Source organism: Sitodiplosis mosellana, unplaced genomic scaffold, assembly GCF_009176505.1.
Source record: "Sitodiplosis mosellana isolate CC-2019 unplaced genomic scaffold, AAFC_SMos_1.0 Smas_scaffold_6226, whole genome shotgun sequence".
Lineage (NCBI taxonomy): Eukaryota > Metazoa > Arthropoda > Insecta > Diptera > Cecidomyiidae > Sitodiplosis > Sitodiplosis mosellana.
This window is the reverse complement of record NW_022601467.1, coordinates 2,432,793-2,449,711: the sequence shown is the minus strand read 5'-3', so window position 1 is coordinate 2,449,711 and position 16,919 is coordinate 2,432,793. Positions and strand designations below refer to the sequence as shown.

The following is a 16,919-nucleotide window of genomic DNA, read 5'->3' as shown; positions in this document are numbered from 1 at the left end:
TGCATTCATAAAATTGCAGTTGGCAACCGACAAACTAAACATTCATGCTTGCATCGGATAATTTGATAGTCCGAAATCACCCATTTCAATTCAATCTAATTTGGCAATTCTATTATTTCGAATGGATGGATTCACGTTCGATGCAGCAGGCAAATGACCGTGAATCCGTTGGATAAAATACAATTGAATATAAACCTAATTTTTCCTACTACTAACATATTTATTACAAAATTTTTGGATTTTTTTGGGGCTGGATTTTTCTTTTCGTTGGTGATGCCTATCTAATTAAGAGCTCAAAGAGCCCACCCCATTTGACGTCATGTTTGTGAATTTCGGTCCATTTTTCGCCTATGATTTTAAATGCCCCGTACATAGTTTATATTGATTCGAAATCATACGAAACACACATCAGTATACAAATTATTTGTACATTTCGGGCAAAATCGGCATTATATTGTCGGTTCTATTATTTTTCTTGACTCTTCTAGAACATCCGGACTCATGATAGAAACTGAAATATTAGATTAGAATCGCTTGGAATTTTCCAAGTAAATCTAAATAATTGTAGCTTTCTAGTGCTTTGCACACGAGGAGAGTGGGTGATAGTAAGAGAAAGTGAGGGACCCAATGAGGAAAACATTACAGTTGTATACATTTCGTACACGGCCAATGTAATTTCTCCATAAGCTGTGCACAAAATTTGTACAACTGTAACGTTTTCCTCATTGGGGAGGGAGGGAGGTAGAGAGAGAGAGATCCATCGGCCTCGACAATGCCGCCGAAAATATCTGGGCATTTGTAATTTTTTTATTGACCATTTATATAAATGGAAGGTCGTTAAATCAAAACGCAAAAAACACCGTTCCGCTCACAATCCGCCCATAAAATAATATGGAATTATACGCATTTATTTATACATTCATTCATATTTACTGCAAGATATAATCATAACGATTTGCTTATCTATATATGTTTGCCTTTTTTCTCTCTCTATTTCTATACCGTGTGTCTACCGTTTTCGCCCACTCCACCGCATTCTTTGATCTAATTCCGTCCATCTCCCATCGTTCATTAAAAGTAATAGCCAGAGGGAATTCCGATTCTTGGCCGTCGTTTTATTGATGTCTACATCAATCATCATCCGAAACAATTTTTCCTCTTTTCATTCTCTTCGTGCACTGATTACGCATGTCTGTCGGCGTCTTCCTTATTTGCATGCGACTCGACTCGAACCGAACCAGTTGATATTTTTTTGTTTTTTTTTTTCATTTCCTCCTTTTTTCATTCGATTTGTCCAGAAATTGTGGAGGTTTGTGCCAAATTCATAACAAAAAAAGAAACAAACAAGCCAATGATTGTACAAGTATCTTTTTCATTTCCTTTTGCTGATAATACATTGATACGGTCACCATTTTTTTTCTTTGTCGTTCTCGTTTAAATAATGTTGTTGATGATTGTGGCATTTTTCATATTTCTCAGAATCCGATCCATATTTTATGATGTCCTCTGTTTCAAGCACTTCATGGCTATCTTAACATACACAAGCAAAACAACTTCCGCACATATATCAACAAAAATGATCGATGCGAATTTGCACATGTGCTCGACACAACACTTTTGACCTCTTCTCGTCTCACTTTCTCTCTCTCCGTCTTTCTGTTGCTCCCCAAATTCGTCCATCATCAATTGTGATTCCATGCGAGCGACAGATCTATTTTTAAATCACAATAAAACCGAACACTATCTTTTATCTAGTCGATGGAACTAATGGAACGATTCAAATAATTGTGCGCCATTTAAGTAAACCTTATTGTCGGACCATTGTTAAAATCAGACAAACATTTGGAATTCTTTCATCCGTTTGGGAATTTGAAATGTGATCTGTTTTAGCACAGTGAAAAACAATTGGGTATTTTGTTTTGGAAACATGTTCATGTGTAACTCTGAACTTTCGAACATGTTGCCCAACAATTCAAAAACTTTTAAAAAATAATTCTTTGAACTGATCAATAGAGCAGTGAGTGTGTTCCTCTTGTATAATTCTTCTGTGCCAAATGCAAAATGCATAGTGTGTGTGTGTGTGTGTGTGTGTATGGCAAATCGAATTACAAGTGAAATGCAAACGGCAGCGGCATCGCCACCAATAAAACGGAGTGTGTAGTATTTTGAATAGAAAAGTATGGTGCGCTCCCATGCCATCAAAGCGCTGATAGACACACGAAAATGGCAACAATGACTAATGTGAGAAACATGTGGAGATTTATATACACAGTTCAACATCTTGGCATGTTTTATTGCCGTTTCTCATCTATCTGTGAACTCTCTCGCTACTTTTGCCCAAGTGTAGAATTTCGTGTGATGCTCGCTCGTTGTGTACGATTTCTTTTTTCTGTACAAACAACATCTCTTTCTCAATCTCTATCTTTCGTATCGTTCGATTTTTCGTTTCGTTTCGTTTCGTTTTGCTTCATTTCTGTCATCATTGCCAGTCTCTTGCTTTCTCTCTCACTTTATCTTACTCTCTCATTTTGATTATTATTGCTGGAGCTACTGCTCTTTTGTAATATGATCACGTGCAAAATATTGAATACGCCATAAATGATACTACTTTATGTTGTAAGTCATTCAGCATGTTATTGAGACGTCTGAACTGAATATCTATTTCCTGATAAATGAATACAATGTTCCCAAATTTAATACCGAAAGCATATAGCATATTGGACTATGCCCAACCGAGCATTTTACACCATTCCGTATTTTTCGCCCGATTTCTCAATACATTAAACAAGCGCCGATTAGTCGTGCGTCATCGATAATAGTTCATGTTCTCACTCCCATTCTCTCTCTCTCTCTCTCCTCGGCTCAACATCAATCAATTTGCAAAATACGATTATAAATCAACAAGTCGACAAATGAATATCGATTTTCGGTGTTTACTTGATTTATGTGGATTTTTCGCTTGGCATTTACTCATCTTGAGATACTTGAGGTACTTGGTCAACAACTCCCATGCCAACGTGTACGTACACTTCACAGCTGCAAACACTCAACACTCTTAGATCAAGGAGTGTGGTCATTGTTGCCGGTGCGTTAATTTCCGGAAAAGGGAAACGATGAAGTAGGCCAGTTTCCATGAGTGTGCATAATGTATTCAGCGGATTAGGTTTTCCAATGCATATAAAACAACGAATGGAAAACTTTACATCTTCAAAGTGGTGTAATTTTTTTCGGTCTCTCGCTCCTCATTTCGATCGATCATAAATTTTCAAGCCGCTCATTCTTTTGAAAATTATAAGCAAGTTCATCTTTTTAACACCCCTGCTGATTCATTCGCGTACAAAACTTATACGCACGAATCTTCTGATGGTGTCCATAAAAATATGAATTTATGCCTACAAATGCAAAAAAAATGTTGAGTTCGCCGAACTGTGATGCTTTCTTCAACAACAACAGCCATATTTCTCCCTTTTCTTTATTATTGTTTGTGTAAGGCCGTTTTTTTTAATGATTTACACTTTTATCTCACGCTTAGCATCATTACATTTTCACTTGTTGTTTACTCAACTTGTCCGAACCGCCAACGACCAACAAACCCGAATTGTTTAATCTTTGCGTTGAGCTCATGGCAAATAAAAATATAAAGTTCAGCTATTTTATTTCCGCTTACCGGATTGACTCCCAATTCATTATTATCGTACATTTGGATTCTCGGTTCATTTTTCCACAGATTTGACGAATCCAAATGTCCAATTTGAAATTACCATTTAAATGTTTAAACTATTTTCCAAAACGTGAATGATCCTAACATTTGTGCAATACAGTTCACCAATTTCGTTGTGATATATTGACCTACAGCGATAAGTTCATGTGAATCTCATTTAATCTCGATTATCTCCATTTTACAGTTCCACCAAGAATACACCACATCAGCTCGGGCGGCCACATGCAAGTCAAGAAAGGTGCATCGGTACGAATTGAGTGCTCAGCATCAGGTAATTGTTGCTTTCATTTGTTTGCTCAACTTCATGGCTCCATTTATCCAACTTAATTCTCATCGGATTTGTATTTTCTGTTTCATGCACATTTTTGAATAGGAAACCCAAGTCCCAACATAACCTGGACAAGAAAGTTTGAAAATCTTCCAAATGGTAAGTTGAACCGCAAAACATAAAACATGGATAAATTGCTACCTTAATTAAAAGGGCCTTCACCGAAAAGCGAAATGAGAAAGTGTTATGATAATTGTGGAAACTTTCCTCGAAAAGTTCTTCAGCTCTTGAATAACCCTTACATTTTATATGTATATATTCACTGTACATAATAAATACCATTTTACAGAGTTCATGAGCTCCAAAATTCTTTAAGCAGGATGAATAGAATTTTTTGTTTGCTAGATATACAAAATTATAGTTGTGACGAATATTTGATGTAAAACAAAATTGTAATATGTACAAGCATTGCGTTTCGTTTGTTTTCCATCATTTGATTTGGCTCAAGCTTATAGCATATGTAATTTTGGTCAACGAAAGCTCAACGGAACGATAGAGTTTGGTGTAATGATGCTCGTATAGTGATGGGAAAGCACTGACTGCTCGGAAACAAAACAATCGAATTGAAAATGAGGAAGAGCGAAATGATGTGGATTTGCCACAGAAAATGATGCCGAAAAATGGGTTTTGCATGCGACCATCAAGACCATCAATGTGCATTGCATTCGATTCAACACATTGTCATACAATGGGTGAAAACAGAGCAAAGTGAAAATTCAAATACCCATCCATACACATATACAAACACACACACACAATCATAAAATACCAAAAGCAAACACAGTAACAAACAAAAAAAGGATTTTCATTACTTACAATGGATTTAAAAAGACAATACACGTTCCATTTTCTCTCCTTTCTCGATTCTCGTCCGCAGTCGCTTCACCATCTATTTTATTCGAGCTGATTCGTTATTTTAGCTGCTTTCGGTTTACTTTTATTTTTCAACTTGTACAGTACACACAATCTCATTCTCCCATTTTCCCCATCTCTCTCACCCTCTTCATTCCAGTTTTTCCTCGATTCGGCTCTCGTTGATCATGTTTGGTGGTCTTTTTCGCACATTTAAGACATTGTTCGTCATTTTTCTTGTGCATGCTTCTTATTCCATATTCTTTTGCTCCATCTTTCTGTTCATTTTTGGTGTACGGTCGGTACGGTTTTCGGTTATTTTTACAATGAAAAAATTACTGACCTGCAGCTGCTTGCCGTTATTCGGCTATTTACAATTTCACTGAAAAATGATTCTTCTCTCGTTTTCGATGTGCTTTCCCTTCTTCACCATTCATTCCAACCGAGAATGGTATTTCATGTATCCTTTGGGTAAATAAAATCCCAGCTCAGAAATTTTCATTTTTGATACACAAATAATATACAAAATAGCCGAAACGATGGTAAAAAAAAGAGCGGTGTATAGAGAGAATGAAGAAATCGAATAAAAATGAACATGCAAAAGAGAGAGAGAGAGAGAGAGAGAGAGAGAGAGAGATAGAGAGAGATGGAGTAAGGAAATGGACATGGGATGAAGAGAGTGGACATTTGAAGTATGTGAAAATGTGTTTGCATTAAAGAAAAGAAACAAACGAGCAAAGGAAATCGTATGACTTTTCAACGCAACCCTCTGATGGAATAAATGATACGCATTCAAATAATCAAGAATTATCATCATAATAGAAGCATTTCTCTCTTTGTTGTTGTTGTTGCTTCGTTTTTTTCTGTTTCTCTTCATTCCATTTTCACCAGGCTATCATTTCATTTCAATTTCAATGAATATATTTCGCTTCACTGATGCAGATATAATATATAAATATCTATAGTTCGTCCATGTTGACATCATTCACAATTTATCATAACAAAAATTTAAAAAAAATGCAAAAGAAAGAGAGAAAGAAAAAGTTATAAAAAGGTCTTCAGCCATCGAGAAATGCTTTGTGCGATACATTGTAACACAAAAGGCAGTTCGACAAAAGAGCGCTCTCGGATCCTTTGACTAATTTTCTATTTCCGTATGTATTCGTTTTCGTAGGTGATGAAAAACTATCCTCGCCAGTGTTGCTCATCGAAAGCATGGATCGTCACAAAGGTGGTACCTACATTTGCACCGCCAACAACGGAGTCGGTCAACCAGCCAGTACCCAAGTCGTTCTGCACGTATTATGTAAGTGTTTTGTAGCTTTTACATTTTCCTGTGGTTTTCTTCATGGTGTGCGTGAGCATGAGTGTGTGTATCGAGGCAAAATGGGTTTTGAATAAGGAAATGAAATTTGCATCCCGTATGATTCCTTGTTTCCTTTTGGAACCTATTCTAGCCATCATCTTCTTTTTCAGCGCGTGTAATATTATATTGCATCAGAGTTGTAATAACGGTAATCGGATTAAATTGTTTCGCATTGTCGACTTTGCTTCGATATATGTGTGTGCGTCTGTGCGTAAAGTACAGAGAAAATGAATTTGATTCGCACATAAATGGCTGTGAAATGCAGATGGGTGTGAACTTTAAAGCAGTGTTGAGAGATATACCGTATATTATACTGTGACGGTATATACCGGTATATACAACAAATAATATACCATGCCTTTAGAATCAATAAACACATAGTAAAAACAATCTCAAAAAACTTAAAACTGTCAAACTTGTTAAAATTTGACATTTCAAACATTTTTAATGACTTTGCATCATTTTTTTTTAATTGCAAAAGGCTCTTCTTCATATTATGTATATAAGTATACTTCGGTATATACCGCCGGTATAGTATATTGATGCCTACTGATTTGCAACACTGCTTTAAAGCTTTTGCCACAAACTCAAATCGGTCGATTCCATTTGAATTGGACACCCATAAAAACCAATGCAGAATTTCATGCAAATCAGATATCATTTGTTTGCGTTGATATCAAAAGTATGCCCCAAGCCATCTGACCACCAAATAATAAATGATATAATTAAATCGAAACACGCACACACAAAGAAACATGCAAACTAAATTAAATTACGGTGGAAATGTTACATTTCACTTGTAAAATCAAATTAAATTTGCGCGCGCGGAATATACATATATGCCTGCCTATATGAAACCGGGAAAAAAGAATCCGAATTATTCATATTTCATTATGTTTCCCTTTGTCTGCGTTTGTTGTTTCCATTTTGTTTGTCATTTTGCTTTTTCACTATTTAATTTTGCTTACCGATGATAAATCCAAAATAATTACCGAGACGAGCGCTGTGATACAAACAAACAAAAAAGTGTGCATATACATATGATACGAAGCGCGAGAGAACTGAATATATCTGTGCAATTCATATGCATGCATAAATATGAGTGTGGAAAATATGATTGCCATCGAAAATCAGACTGAAATTTTTCACCGTTGACGTACAAATAAATAAAATGAATAATAAAATTATAATTCGTATTAATAATACTATCAGAGATAATGAATTCAATAGTATTTATATGATGACAAAAAAAACAACAATGGCGAAAAATCACATGTATTCAGCGATTTTCGCAGCTTTCAATTTTAATTCAATCGACTGAAAAGGGCCAGCAATCCATTTAAAATTACAAATGCCAACTTTTTTTTTCGTACTCGCTGCTGTTGATATTGTGTATGCATTCGGCTGTTGCAATGACCAACAAGTCCTCTATTTATTTCTTTCATGCACCATACTCGATCGAACCCATCGCACGCCCCTCAAGTTGTCGCACATCCTCTCGTCTCCCATATCAGAACCAATCTGAATAAATAATTAATATAATAATTCAGCATTATTAATAACTCTGGCGGCCTAGCTTGTGTATCAATATTTATTTTTCCATGTTTTCATTTTCCATTCGCACACTCACCTGTAAACTATTAAATGTAAAAGTTATTCACTAGTGCGGTTTTTTCTCGATCGAACGTAATGTAATGTAATGTAATGTAATGGATTGAAATGAAATATTTTTTTTCTGCGTTTACAACGACAGATACACTTTTTGTGCCTTCATACTAAATGAGGAGTTATTATACGAAACGCTCTTTTGTAATCACCATAATTGCAATCGCATTTCACGATCTCTAATCAGATTTGCAACATCGATTGTGAAGCGATTGTGAAACAATTGGGACAAAGTTCGACAAGAACATAGAAATATTCAACCGAAGCACAACGAGAGAGATTATCCGGCTAAAACTAATGCCAAACTATTTTCGTAATAATTTTGTGACTAAATGATTGCATTGAGAAATAGGCAAGGTTCGAACGCTATCTCCAAAATCATTTGACACAATAAAAGTAAATATTAATTTAGATGGAAAATGAATTAAATACTTGTGTAAAATTCGCATATCGACGCTCAATTTCGAAAGCATCGAACACGACGACGCATCAAACACAAAGAACATGATCGAAATAGTTAATCTCGTTCCGCCATATTCAAACCGAAATGCTGCCTGTATGGTTTTGCATTCGGCAAACGCATGAGTCGAATTATCAATTGTAAGGATTTGACTGTAAGACCCGGCGTCGATCATATGCTCGAACGTAGACAACCAACTGTGATTTTGCCTGTCTTTGATTGAACATTTCCAAGGGAAATTTGCGAATAGCAAAACGATTGTATGTGTTTACACAACAAGCAAATCGTGTGCATGACGAAAATGGCGAAAACAGAAAAATCGGCTTGCTAATGATTGCTCAAAGCCATTCTAATTGAACGGATCGGAGACGTTTATTTGCTTTCGGCTTTGCTATTTACATAAATTAGCATGCTATGTTCGATGAAGCAAATACTGCCGCACGAATAGAACAAGAACGAAGAAGAAAAAAAAAGAGAAACATTCATAGACACATCAAATTAAATATGTTCCACATTTGCCCACAATTTATACATATTATAATGTAAACCGTCAGCAATGTGTAATACTTATTTACTTTTGATATCTCTGCCGTTCGTCAAACTTCAAAAGAAGCAAAAGTCTGAATGATGAACATCATTTCAATTATTGCCAACTCCAAATTGACGCAATTTTATCGAACCAATTTATTTATGAACTATATTTGAAATGTGAAATTGTATCAGCTCAGTCATTGCAACTGTAGACACCAGTGTTAAATTGTTGAAATGCCAAAATGTAGCTTAAAAAAAACTGTGTCTGTCTGATGATGAGTCGCATGATTTTGTTGATTTTTCAAAATGGGATAGCTATGGAATAGAGTTCGTGGAAAGTGGCTGATGAAATTCGATCAAATTGATTCACCTCATAAATACGATTTCATGCCGTTCATCGTAATGAATTTGTTGTCTGCTCCAAATATAGCATTCGACAACGAAGTGGCAAAATACAAATCAATGTCGAATGCATCAATAACATGTCAAAATGATGTACACAACAAAGGGATACGTGGTTCATGAAATCCACAATCGGTTACAGAGAGCGAATGTTTCGATAGGCTATTTGTCATATGTGCTCTATTGCATACACCATCACAATGGCTTCGTTTTCAATGTCGCACATGCATATATTTTTAATCATCACAAATTTGAATTGAAAATGGTATGCCAAGGGAAAGTCATGAAGCAGAATAAAATAGATCAAAGAGAACGGTTGTCAGTGCAAATTTTGATTGTGATTCATAAATACAATACTGAACAGCACTTCCCAAAACAAAGCTTTTGCATTTTTTTTTCTTCATTTCAGACTCTATTGAAAAATCAACTCTATAAAAAAGAGGTTTTGAATTTCAGAAAATTAACCATAGTCAATATACATGTGTTTATCATGCGGTATGTTGGGTGTGCGCCCGTTCCGAAACGAAGGAATTGAAGATCATGCCATTGAAGTTGAATTCAATAAAGTCACAGCTTGAGTTGTTCTGCCTCCAGTTGAACAGAGGGGCCAACAATAATGTGTTTATCCATATATAACTGGCGGTGTGTTGCTACCAATTTGGCTTCTGCTAGTGCCATTTGCTGTGTTCTGTCCATTCGCTGGGCAATAGGGTGTTTTTGCCATCAAATAATCAAGAAATGGTAGTTCTGGATTGAAAGAGTGAACAATTCTGAGTCGATTGCATGTATTTTTACTTTAAAATAATCAAAGATGCCACTTCCCGAGATCAAAACAGAAAATCATAGAATTTTGAGGTTATATTTTTATTCACTGAAATAAAGTAATATTTTCGACTCTTCCACTTTCAATCTCACTGCCATTGGTAAATTCACGATGCAGAATTTCATTTTCATGCATTTTCTGTGGAAAAAATCAAGGAAATCGGTGAAATATTACACATTTTCCATCGCATCTTTGACGGCATTTTCGATTGAAGAAATAACACTAATAGAACAATTTTTTTCACCAGAATTCAATCAATGCAGTTAGAACACACGATAAATTATCTGGATTTATCAACACATTCGATCGAACAAGTGCAGAAAGACCAATTTGGAACAAACGAAAAATGTAAACAAAAGTGAGCTGTCATCACGAAATCTGGACTCATTTGACATTATAACGGATTGCCAATACACTTGCCCGAATAAATAACAAGTAATTCGCACACAGTGATTCGCGCAGTTGTGTTACGGTCTTGTCAAACATCAAAACAAGCCCGAATTTCATGATGACAGCTCGTTTCTGTTTACATTTTTCGTTCGCTCTAAATTGGTCTTTCTGGATTTGTTCGATCGGATGTTTTGATGAATTCAGATAATTTTTCGTGTGTTCTAACTGCATTGATTGAATTCTAGTGAAAAAAATAGTTCTATTAGTGTTATTTCTTCAATCGAAAATGCCGTCAAAGATGCGATGGAAAATGTGTAATATTTAACCGATTTCCTTGATTTTTTCCACAAAAAATGCATGAAAATGAAATTCTGCATCGTGAATTTACCAATGGCAGTGAGATTGAAAGTGGAAGAGTCGAAAATATTACTTTATTTCAGTGAATAAAAATATAACCTCAAAATTCTATGATTTTCTGTTTTGATCTCGGGAAGTGGCATCTTTGATTATTTTAAAGTAAAAATACATGCAATCGACTCAGAATCGTTCACTCTTTCAATCCAGAACTACCATTTCTTGATTATTTGATGGCAAAAACACCCTACTGGGCAAACTCTCGTGCTGTTATTAATGTGAACAGATATGTCAATTTCAGATGTGTGTTTGTGTTTGGTTTTTCGTTGCTTTTCAACTGGAATGTGAGCATCGCTCAAAATTGCGCTATTACACCCAAGATAACAGTTATTATAATAATCATCATAATATTAATAAACGGCTTCAATGCATGCATGCGTACCTTTGTAAAACTGTGCGAATGCCAACAAGATAGCGAGAGACGAAGAGAGAGAGAGACAGAGACAGAGAATATGAAAATCGATGCAAAGCCGATAAAACACAGACAAACGAACCAATTTATGATGAAAAGTGCTAACGTTGTTGCGTTTAGTGCTAAATCGTCATAATGTTATTTGGGGGACGAATGGGAGAAATGACAAAAAAAAAATTAACGAACACACATACGCGCGCGCTGGGATGGTCTGGTCGAAAATTCGAATTCGCGAATTGTGCTTAGCATGACAAAAAGCGATAGTATGCCATAGCAAAATACATGATTGAATAAAGGAACAACGGCATTTTTGGTCCCATCGCCAATGGCCGTTTGGCTGCGCATTTAATTTATGATGAATTGTTTAGAAATTTATTTATTGGAGGAAAAAACGAAAATTCCACCAAATAAAATGCAATTTATTGATTTGAAAAGTGGATGTTATTATATTTGAAGCGGAAAATGGTATGTAGATTTTTGCGAAGCGCCGAACAACTATGCTCAATCATCCGATGAACCGAATAAATGAAAAAAAAAGAGTCCCATGAAGCACCGTCAACTTTGCGACTAATAATGGAACGGAAGTTTTTGTTTTGCTTTTTTTCGCATGTGCGGTTATTAAATTTTGATCACGTTTCAAATTATTCACAAATATTTACTCAATCGTTGCCGAATCGACTGAATAGCAAACAGGCTGAACAACGTGAGACGAAATGGGACATTTTCAATGCTTAAATATGCATAAAAAAATTCTATAAATATTCAAAGAACGTACAAAAATTTTTGTTCAAGATCGAAGTTGTTTGACGTATCATCATCAGCATGTATGCGAGATCGACAACGGATGACGACAAATCACACAATGACGACACAGCAAAGGAAAAAAAAAGTGTTCTGAATGGTGGCTATTTCAAATCGATTTTATGTGTTTCATATTTTGAATGCGTTGCGCTTTTTCTTTGCTTTATGATTTTCGATATTGAACGCTTTACGTATGCTCTCGCATGTAAAAATATCAAACATCAACAATCAATCAACAGATTGTCACTGGATACTGTTGGACAAGCAATTCTTTCTCTTTTTTCGATGCGCATAAGTTCACACGCGATTACAAACAAACAAGAAAGAAACGATATATTGTTTCATGTGGATATTTGTGAAATTGTATCGGCATACATTGTTTGTACAAATCGTTTTTGTCGTTTTTCTCATTTTTCATGAATATCAAAGAGAGCACGTTGATGCTTTGATTTGCGTTTCATGTGAAAATCAGTCTAGTTCTGATATGATTCCAAATATAATATGCCATGCCCATGCTAATCTTATTCCATTCACAACTGTTGAGATGAACACAAAAATCGATTTTGTCTTTATTTTTTCGTTGGAATTTGGCCCACCGTGGATCACTCCGGAGCATCATTATTTGATAAGAAGGATTCGCAACATGGTTGGCAACAAAACATTGGATCTTTAATATTTCAATATTTAACATCCTTAATTAATTAGAACGCAACGAAATTGCAAGTAATGTTTTATCGTTCTCGTTAATTTGAATGTGTATGTGTGTGTAGGGAGTGCGCCTTTCATTTCTTCATTCAATAGACTATGTGTACTCTGACCCTTTCATTCATTCGCTGCTGCCACATCGTTTATTTTAAAGCGTATGAAGTAATGCTAGCAATAATAAAACAAACCGTTTTCCAAAAAAAAAAATATATATATATAACTACACAAACAACGTTTGTTAATGATTCCTTCACAGTTAACACTGTATGGATGCGTAACGGTAGTATATTGAAAATATGTAAGGTTGTAGCATTCCATGTTCGGGTGGGTACAGACAGACACAAGGAGAGAGAGAGAGAGAGAGAGAGAGAGAGAGTTTGTGTGTGTGATGGTGATGTACGTGGAGTATGTTTGTCTATGTGCTTAACCATTAACACATATTGTGTATGCGATGTTGATTCGTTTTTTGTGCACTCATCCTCTCATTCTCTTTGGCTCAATCTCGTTGTGTACATCTTGTTTTTCGTGTTGGTTGCGCTCAATTTGGAAGTGGAGTGCCATTATGGTTGAGCAAAAGAATATGTACCTTTAAATATGTACGTATTCTCTAGGAAAATTTAGAGCTCTATTAATTTTAATTATTTTATTTCATTTCATTTATTTTGAGCATGAAACACACTTCGTACACGAGGTATTTTGCCCCGAAACAGATTTTGAATTGGACCAAACGGGAAAAAAGGGAGGTAAACAGCAGCCGGCAATGGTTGCGTTGATGGCCTGACAGAGAGAAATTCGAGGCGGAAAAAAAGCCAACAAGAACCAAAATAATAGCAGCGAGTAAAGATGCGCACCGACATTTCTTTCGATTAAATGGTTGGAAATGTGTGTTCATTTTTGGTTTTTTTTTTCTTTTCGTTGTTGTTGTTGGATGAGCGTTTCTTCGCCAATTCAACGAGATTTCGAAAAACTGAAAACGTATTGTATGCGGGTCACACAAATATTATGTGCTTTTCACATTTCATTTTCGTCCTATATTCCACTGTGCAAATGGGTAATATATATGCGTATTACTCACTTACGTATGCTCGTGTGTGTTTGCGTATATCCAACAATTTATGTTTTGTTTATTTTTCCGCACAGCAGCGCGGTACTGGCAACGATAAAATATTTTATCTACGCGTCATCCGTACCGTACAAAAGTGAAATGTGTTATGCATTTCACATACCGTCCAACGGCATTCACGTCCACTCTGAAATGAGTCAGATTCCCAAACAACTCTATACCTCATATTAAATTATTAAATTTCACGCCATCACGTGTTTCTTATCATCAAATAAAATCAAAAGCTACGACTCATTCTATCCTTCACAATTTCTATGCTTCATTTAATTTGCAGCTCAAAGTTGCTTGAAATCGAAAAAAAAATCGGGCCGCCCATTTTTTTTTTTGCTTCGATTTTGTCGAGGGTCGTCGGTTCGTAGTGGATTGAAATATGGAGCGCAGAATGTTTTTCATGTCAAACTATCAAAAATCACAAAATAAACAATATTGATTTACATTGAATGTAAAACTTGGTAAATTCGTCAAATATTTAAACTATACGCTTTACGCAGATTCCATCGAAATTGGAAGTGAATGCTAGAGGTTATGCAATTGTAATGAGATGATTTTGATATAATCGACGCCAGAGCATAGAACGAAGAAAATTGATATGCAATTCATATTAAATTGACATATTTTCTCTCGCAATGAGAAACATTTTACCGATTATATCATCGGTGCGTGGAAATCACTCAAGAGAAAAAATACTCTTCATTTCTGCGGTGTACGTATCGCTCACGCTATGCGTTCGTTCTTTTTCTGCCTTATTCACACTTACACTATATTCGTCATACAAAACAACAGCAAAATCTAAGTGTAGAACGCATGCGGATACGCTAAACGTTCGCGCTTCTCACACCAATACTAATGCATACGGTCTAGCGTCAATATCGCTACACACAACTGAAGCGCACCGCATGCGTTCTACACTTAGATTCTGCCGTTGTTTCGTATGACGAAATAGTGTAAGTGTGAATAAGGCAGAAAAAGAGCGAACGCAAAGCGTGAGCGATACGTACACCGCAGAATAGAAGGGTATTTTTTTTCTTGAGCAGTTTCATGGTTTTTGAATTTTATGGAGAAAAAAAGAGTATTGAAGACTACATCTACAGAAAATTGGTATCAATTTGTGTTATTAACTTGAATAAATTTAGAGAAATAGACAGAAAAGGAGAGATAGAGATCTATTGACCATTCGGTATGGCCAAGAAATTCAAAGTCCAGTGCTAAATCTATGGGTGAGATTGAGAGTGGAGTATGCTTTTTCTTCGATTTATATTTTTGAAAAGGCGAATATTCTGATGATTCTGTTGGCGTTAAAGTAGAGTATGTTGTAGTACCGTCTAGCCTCCGCGGTTTTTACGCTTTTCGCGCAATTGATATGAGATAACAACATGGTGTCTTTGGCAAAGTCGTAGTACTCGAGGTCCTCTATAACTAAGCTGAAGCAAATTGCGCAATTAAAAAAGCAAAATTTATATAGAACTCTTTTTTTTCTTATCATTTTTCGCACTTTTCGCGAAATTGATAAGAGATACGAGATAACTGTCTTCAGTTAAGTTATAGAGGTCCTTGAGTACTAAAACTTTGCCGAAGTGACCAAGTTGTTATCTCTTATTTGTTCCACGAAAACCGCAAAAAACCGTGACGACCCGCCAGAAATGAACATACTCGCCTTTAGCCAATTTTAAGTCGAATGAAACTTACTATTCTCTTTCATAACAAAGTCAGTGAAACATACAGTACTCTCAATCTCACTTATAGAAATGTAACATTTGCCCAAAAAACAGTTAAAAACAATGTAATCAAGTGGCAAAAAATTTCCAAATTTTAATTGGTGTCAATTTTCCATTGACAATGTCGGCTTGAATCACAATTTAACAAACTGTGTGCAATCGTTATTTGAATTTTTGTCACCTGGATAATGCGTTTGTACGTCATTTTTGACATTGTATGTCTGGGAATTAATCGAATTTCTAGTGGCTTTTTCAAAGCTTCATTTAGTTACCTTGCCAAAGTTAATTCACTTAGACAAAAAGGGCGGCCAGTACGCCAAACCAACAAAAGAACACAGAGAAGAAAACAATCAACGTCCATGAACTGTAATTGCTTTATCAATCGCGTGCACGTCGGCCAATTTTTTTCTCCGTTCCTCTCCTTCGTCATAAATTAAATGCTTTTTTTCTGCGTTCATAAATAATAACAAGCTCAAACTAACCGAATATTAAACTAAACAAACGTAATTAATTGTTATACAGAGTGCAAAAAACGGTGCCTTTTTTTCTCTCCTGAACCGTGAAATTGCTTCAAATTATTAAATTGAAATAAATTTACAGCTGAATAATTTGGTTTGAAGCCAGCCAAAACGGATATTGGAGTATAAACACGGAAATTGTAACCAGTGGAAAAGTTGTGAAATTAAACGAAAACTGATTTTCTCCATTCTTGTTCCCGCTATGCCCTTACTTTCTTCTAATCTCACTCGGCCACTCACATTCACTTGTTCTCAAATCCTGTGTTCTTTGACTTTGGTTGTGTTGTGAAGTGAAGAGAATGAGAGAATGAGAGAGAGAGAGAGAGAGAGAGAGAGAGAGAGAGAGGGAGAGTGAGCGAAAAAAGGTCAAGCTTGAAATATTTTGGCGTGATTTTGCCAAGTAAACATCATACGAAAAAAGTGTTCACAAGAAGTTCTTTCTTATGATATTAAATACTTTAATATAATTGCATGCTCACATTTTGCGTGCGTGCTATTTTTGGTCAAATTGTACACACACATAAACACAACAACAGTCCGAAATGATGGTACTGCGCTCAGTTCTGCTGATTTAATGAAAGCACTCTCCGAGTCATCAGTCAAAGCCATCGTCCTGTTTGGATTGCTCGTTGAATAGAAATTTTATTCTCTCTCTCTCTCTCTCTCTCTCTCTCTCTCTCTCTCTCTCTCTCT

The 16,919-nt window shown here is 35.7% G+C and overlaps 1 protein-coding gene across 3 annotated transcripts in view; it reads left to right on the top strand.

Annotated features, from left to right (window-relative positions):
• The window catches only part of LOC129578534 (protein amalgam), a 323,991-nt gene that overhangs the window by 246,313 nt on the left and 60,759 nt on the right, over positions 1 to 16,919 (top strand). For all 3 annotated transcript variants that reach the window (XM_055467267.1, XM_055467268.1, XM_055467266.1), the window contains 3 exons: positions 3,906 to 3,992; positions 4,095 to 4,148; positions 6,076 to 6,207. In XM_055467267.1, coding sequence (XP_055323242.1) covers positions 3,906 to 3,992; positions 4,095 to 4,148; positions 6,076 to 6,207 — 273 coding nt within the window. The remainder of the gene's footprint in view (positions 1 to 3,905; positions 3,993 to 4,094; positions 4,149 to 6,075; positions 6,208 to 16,919) is intronic.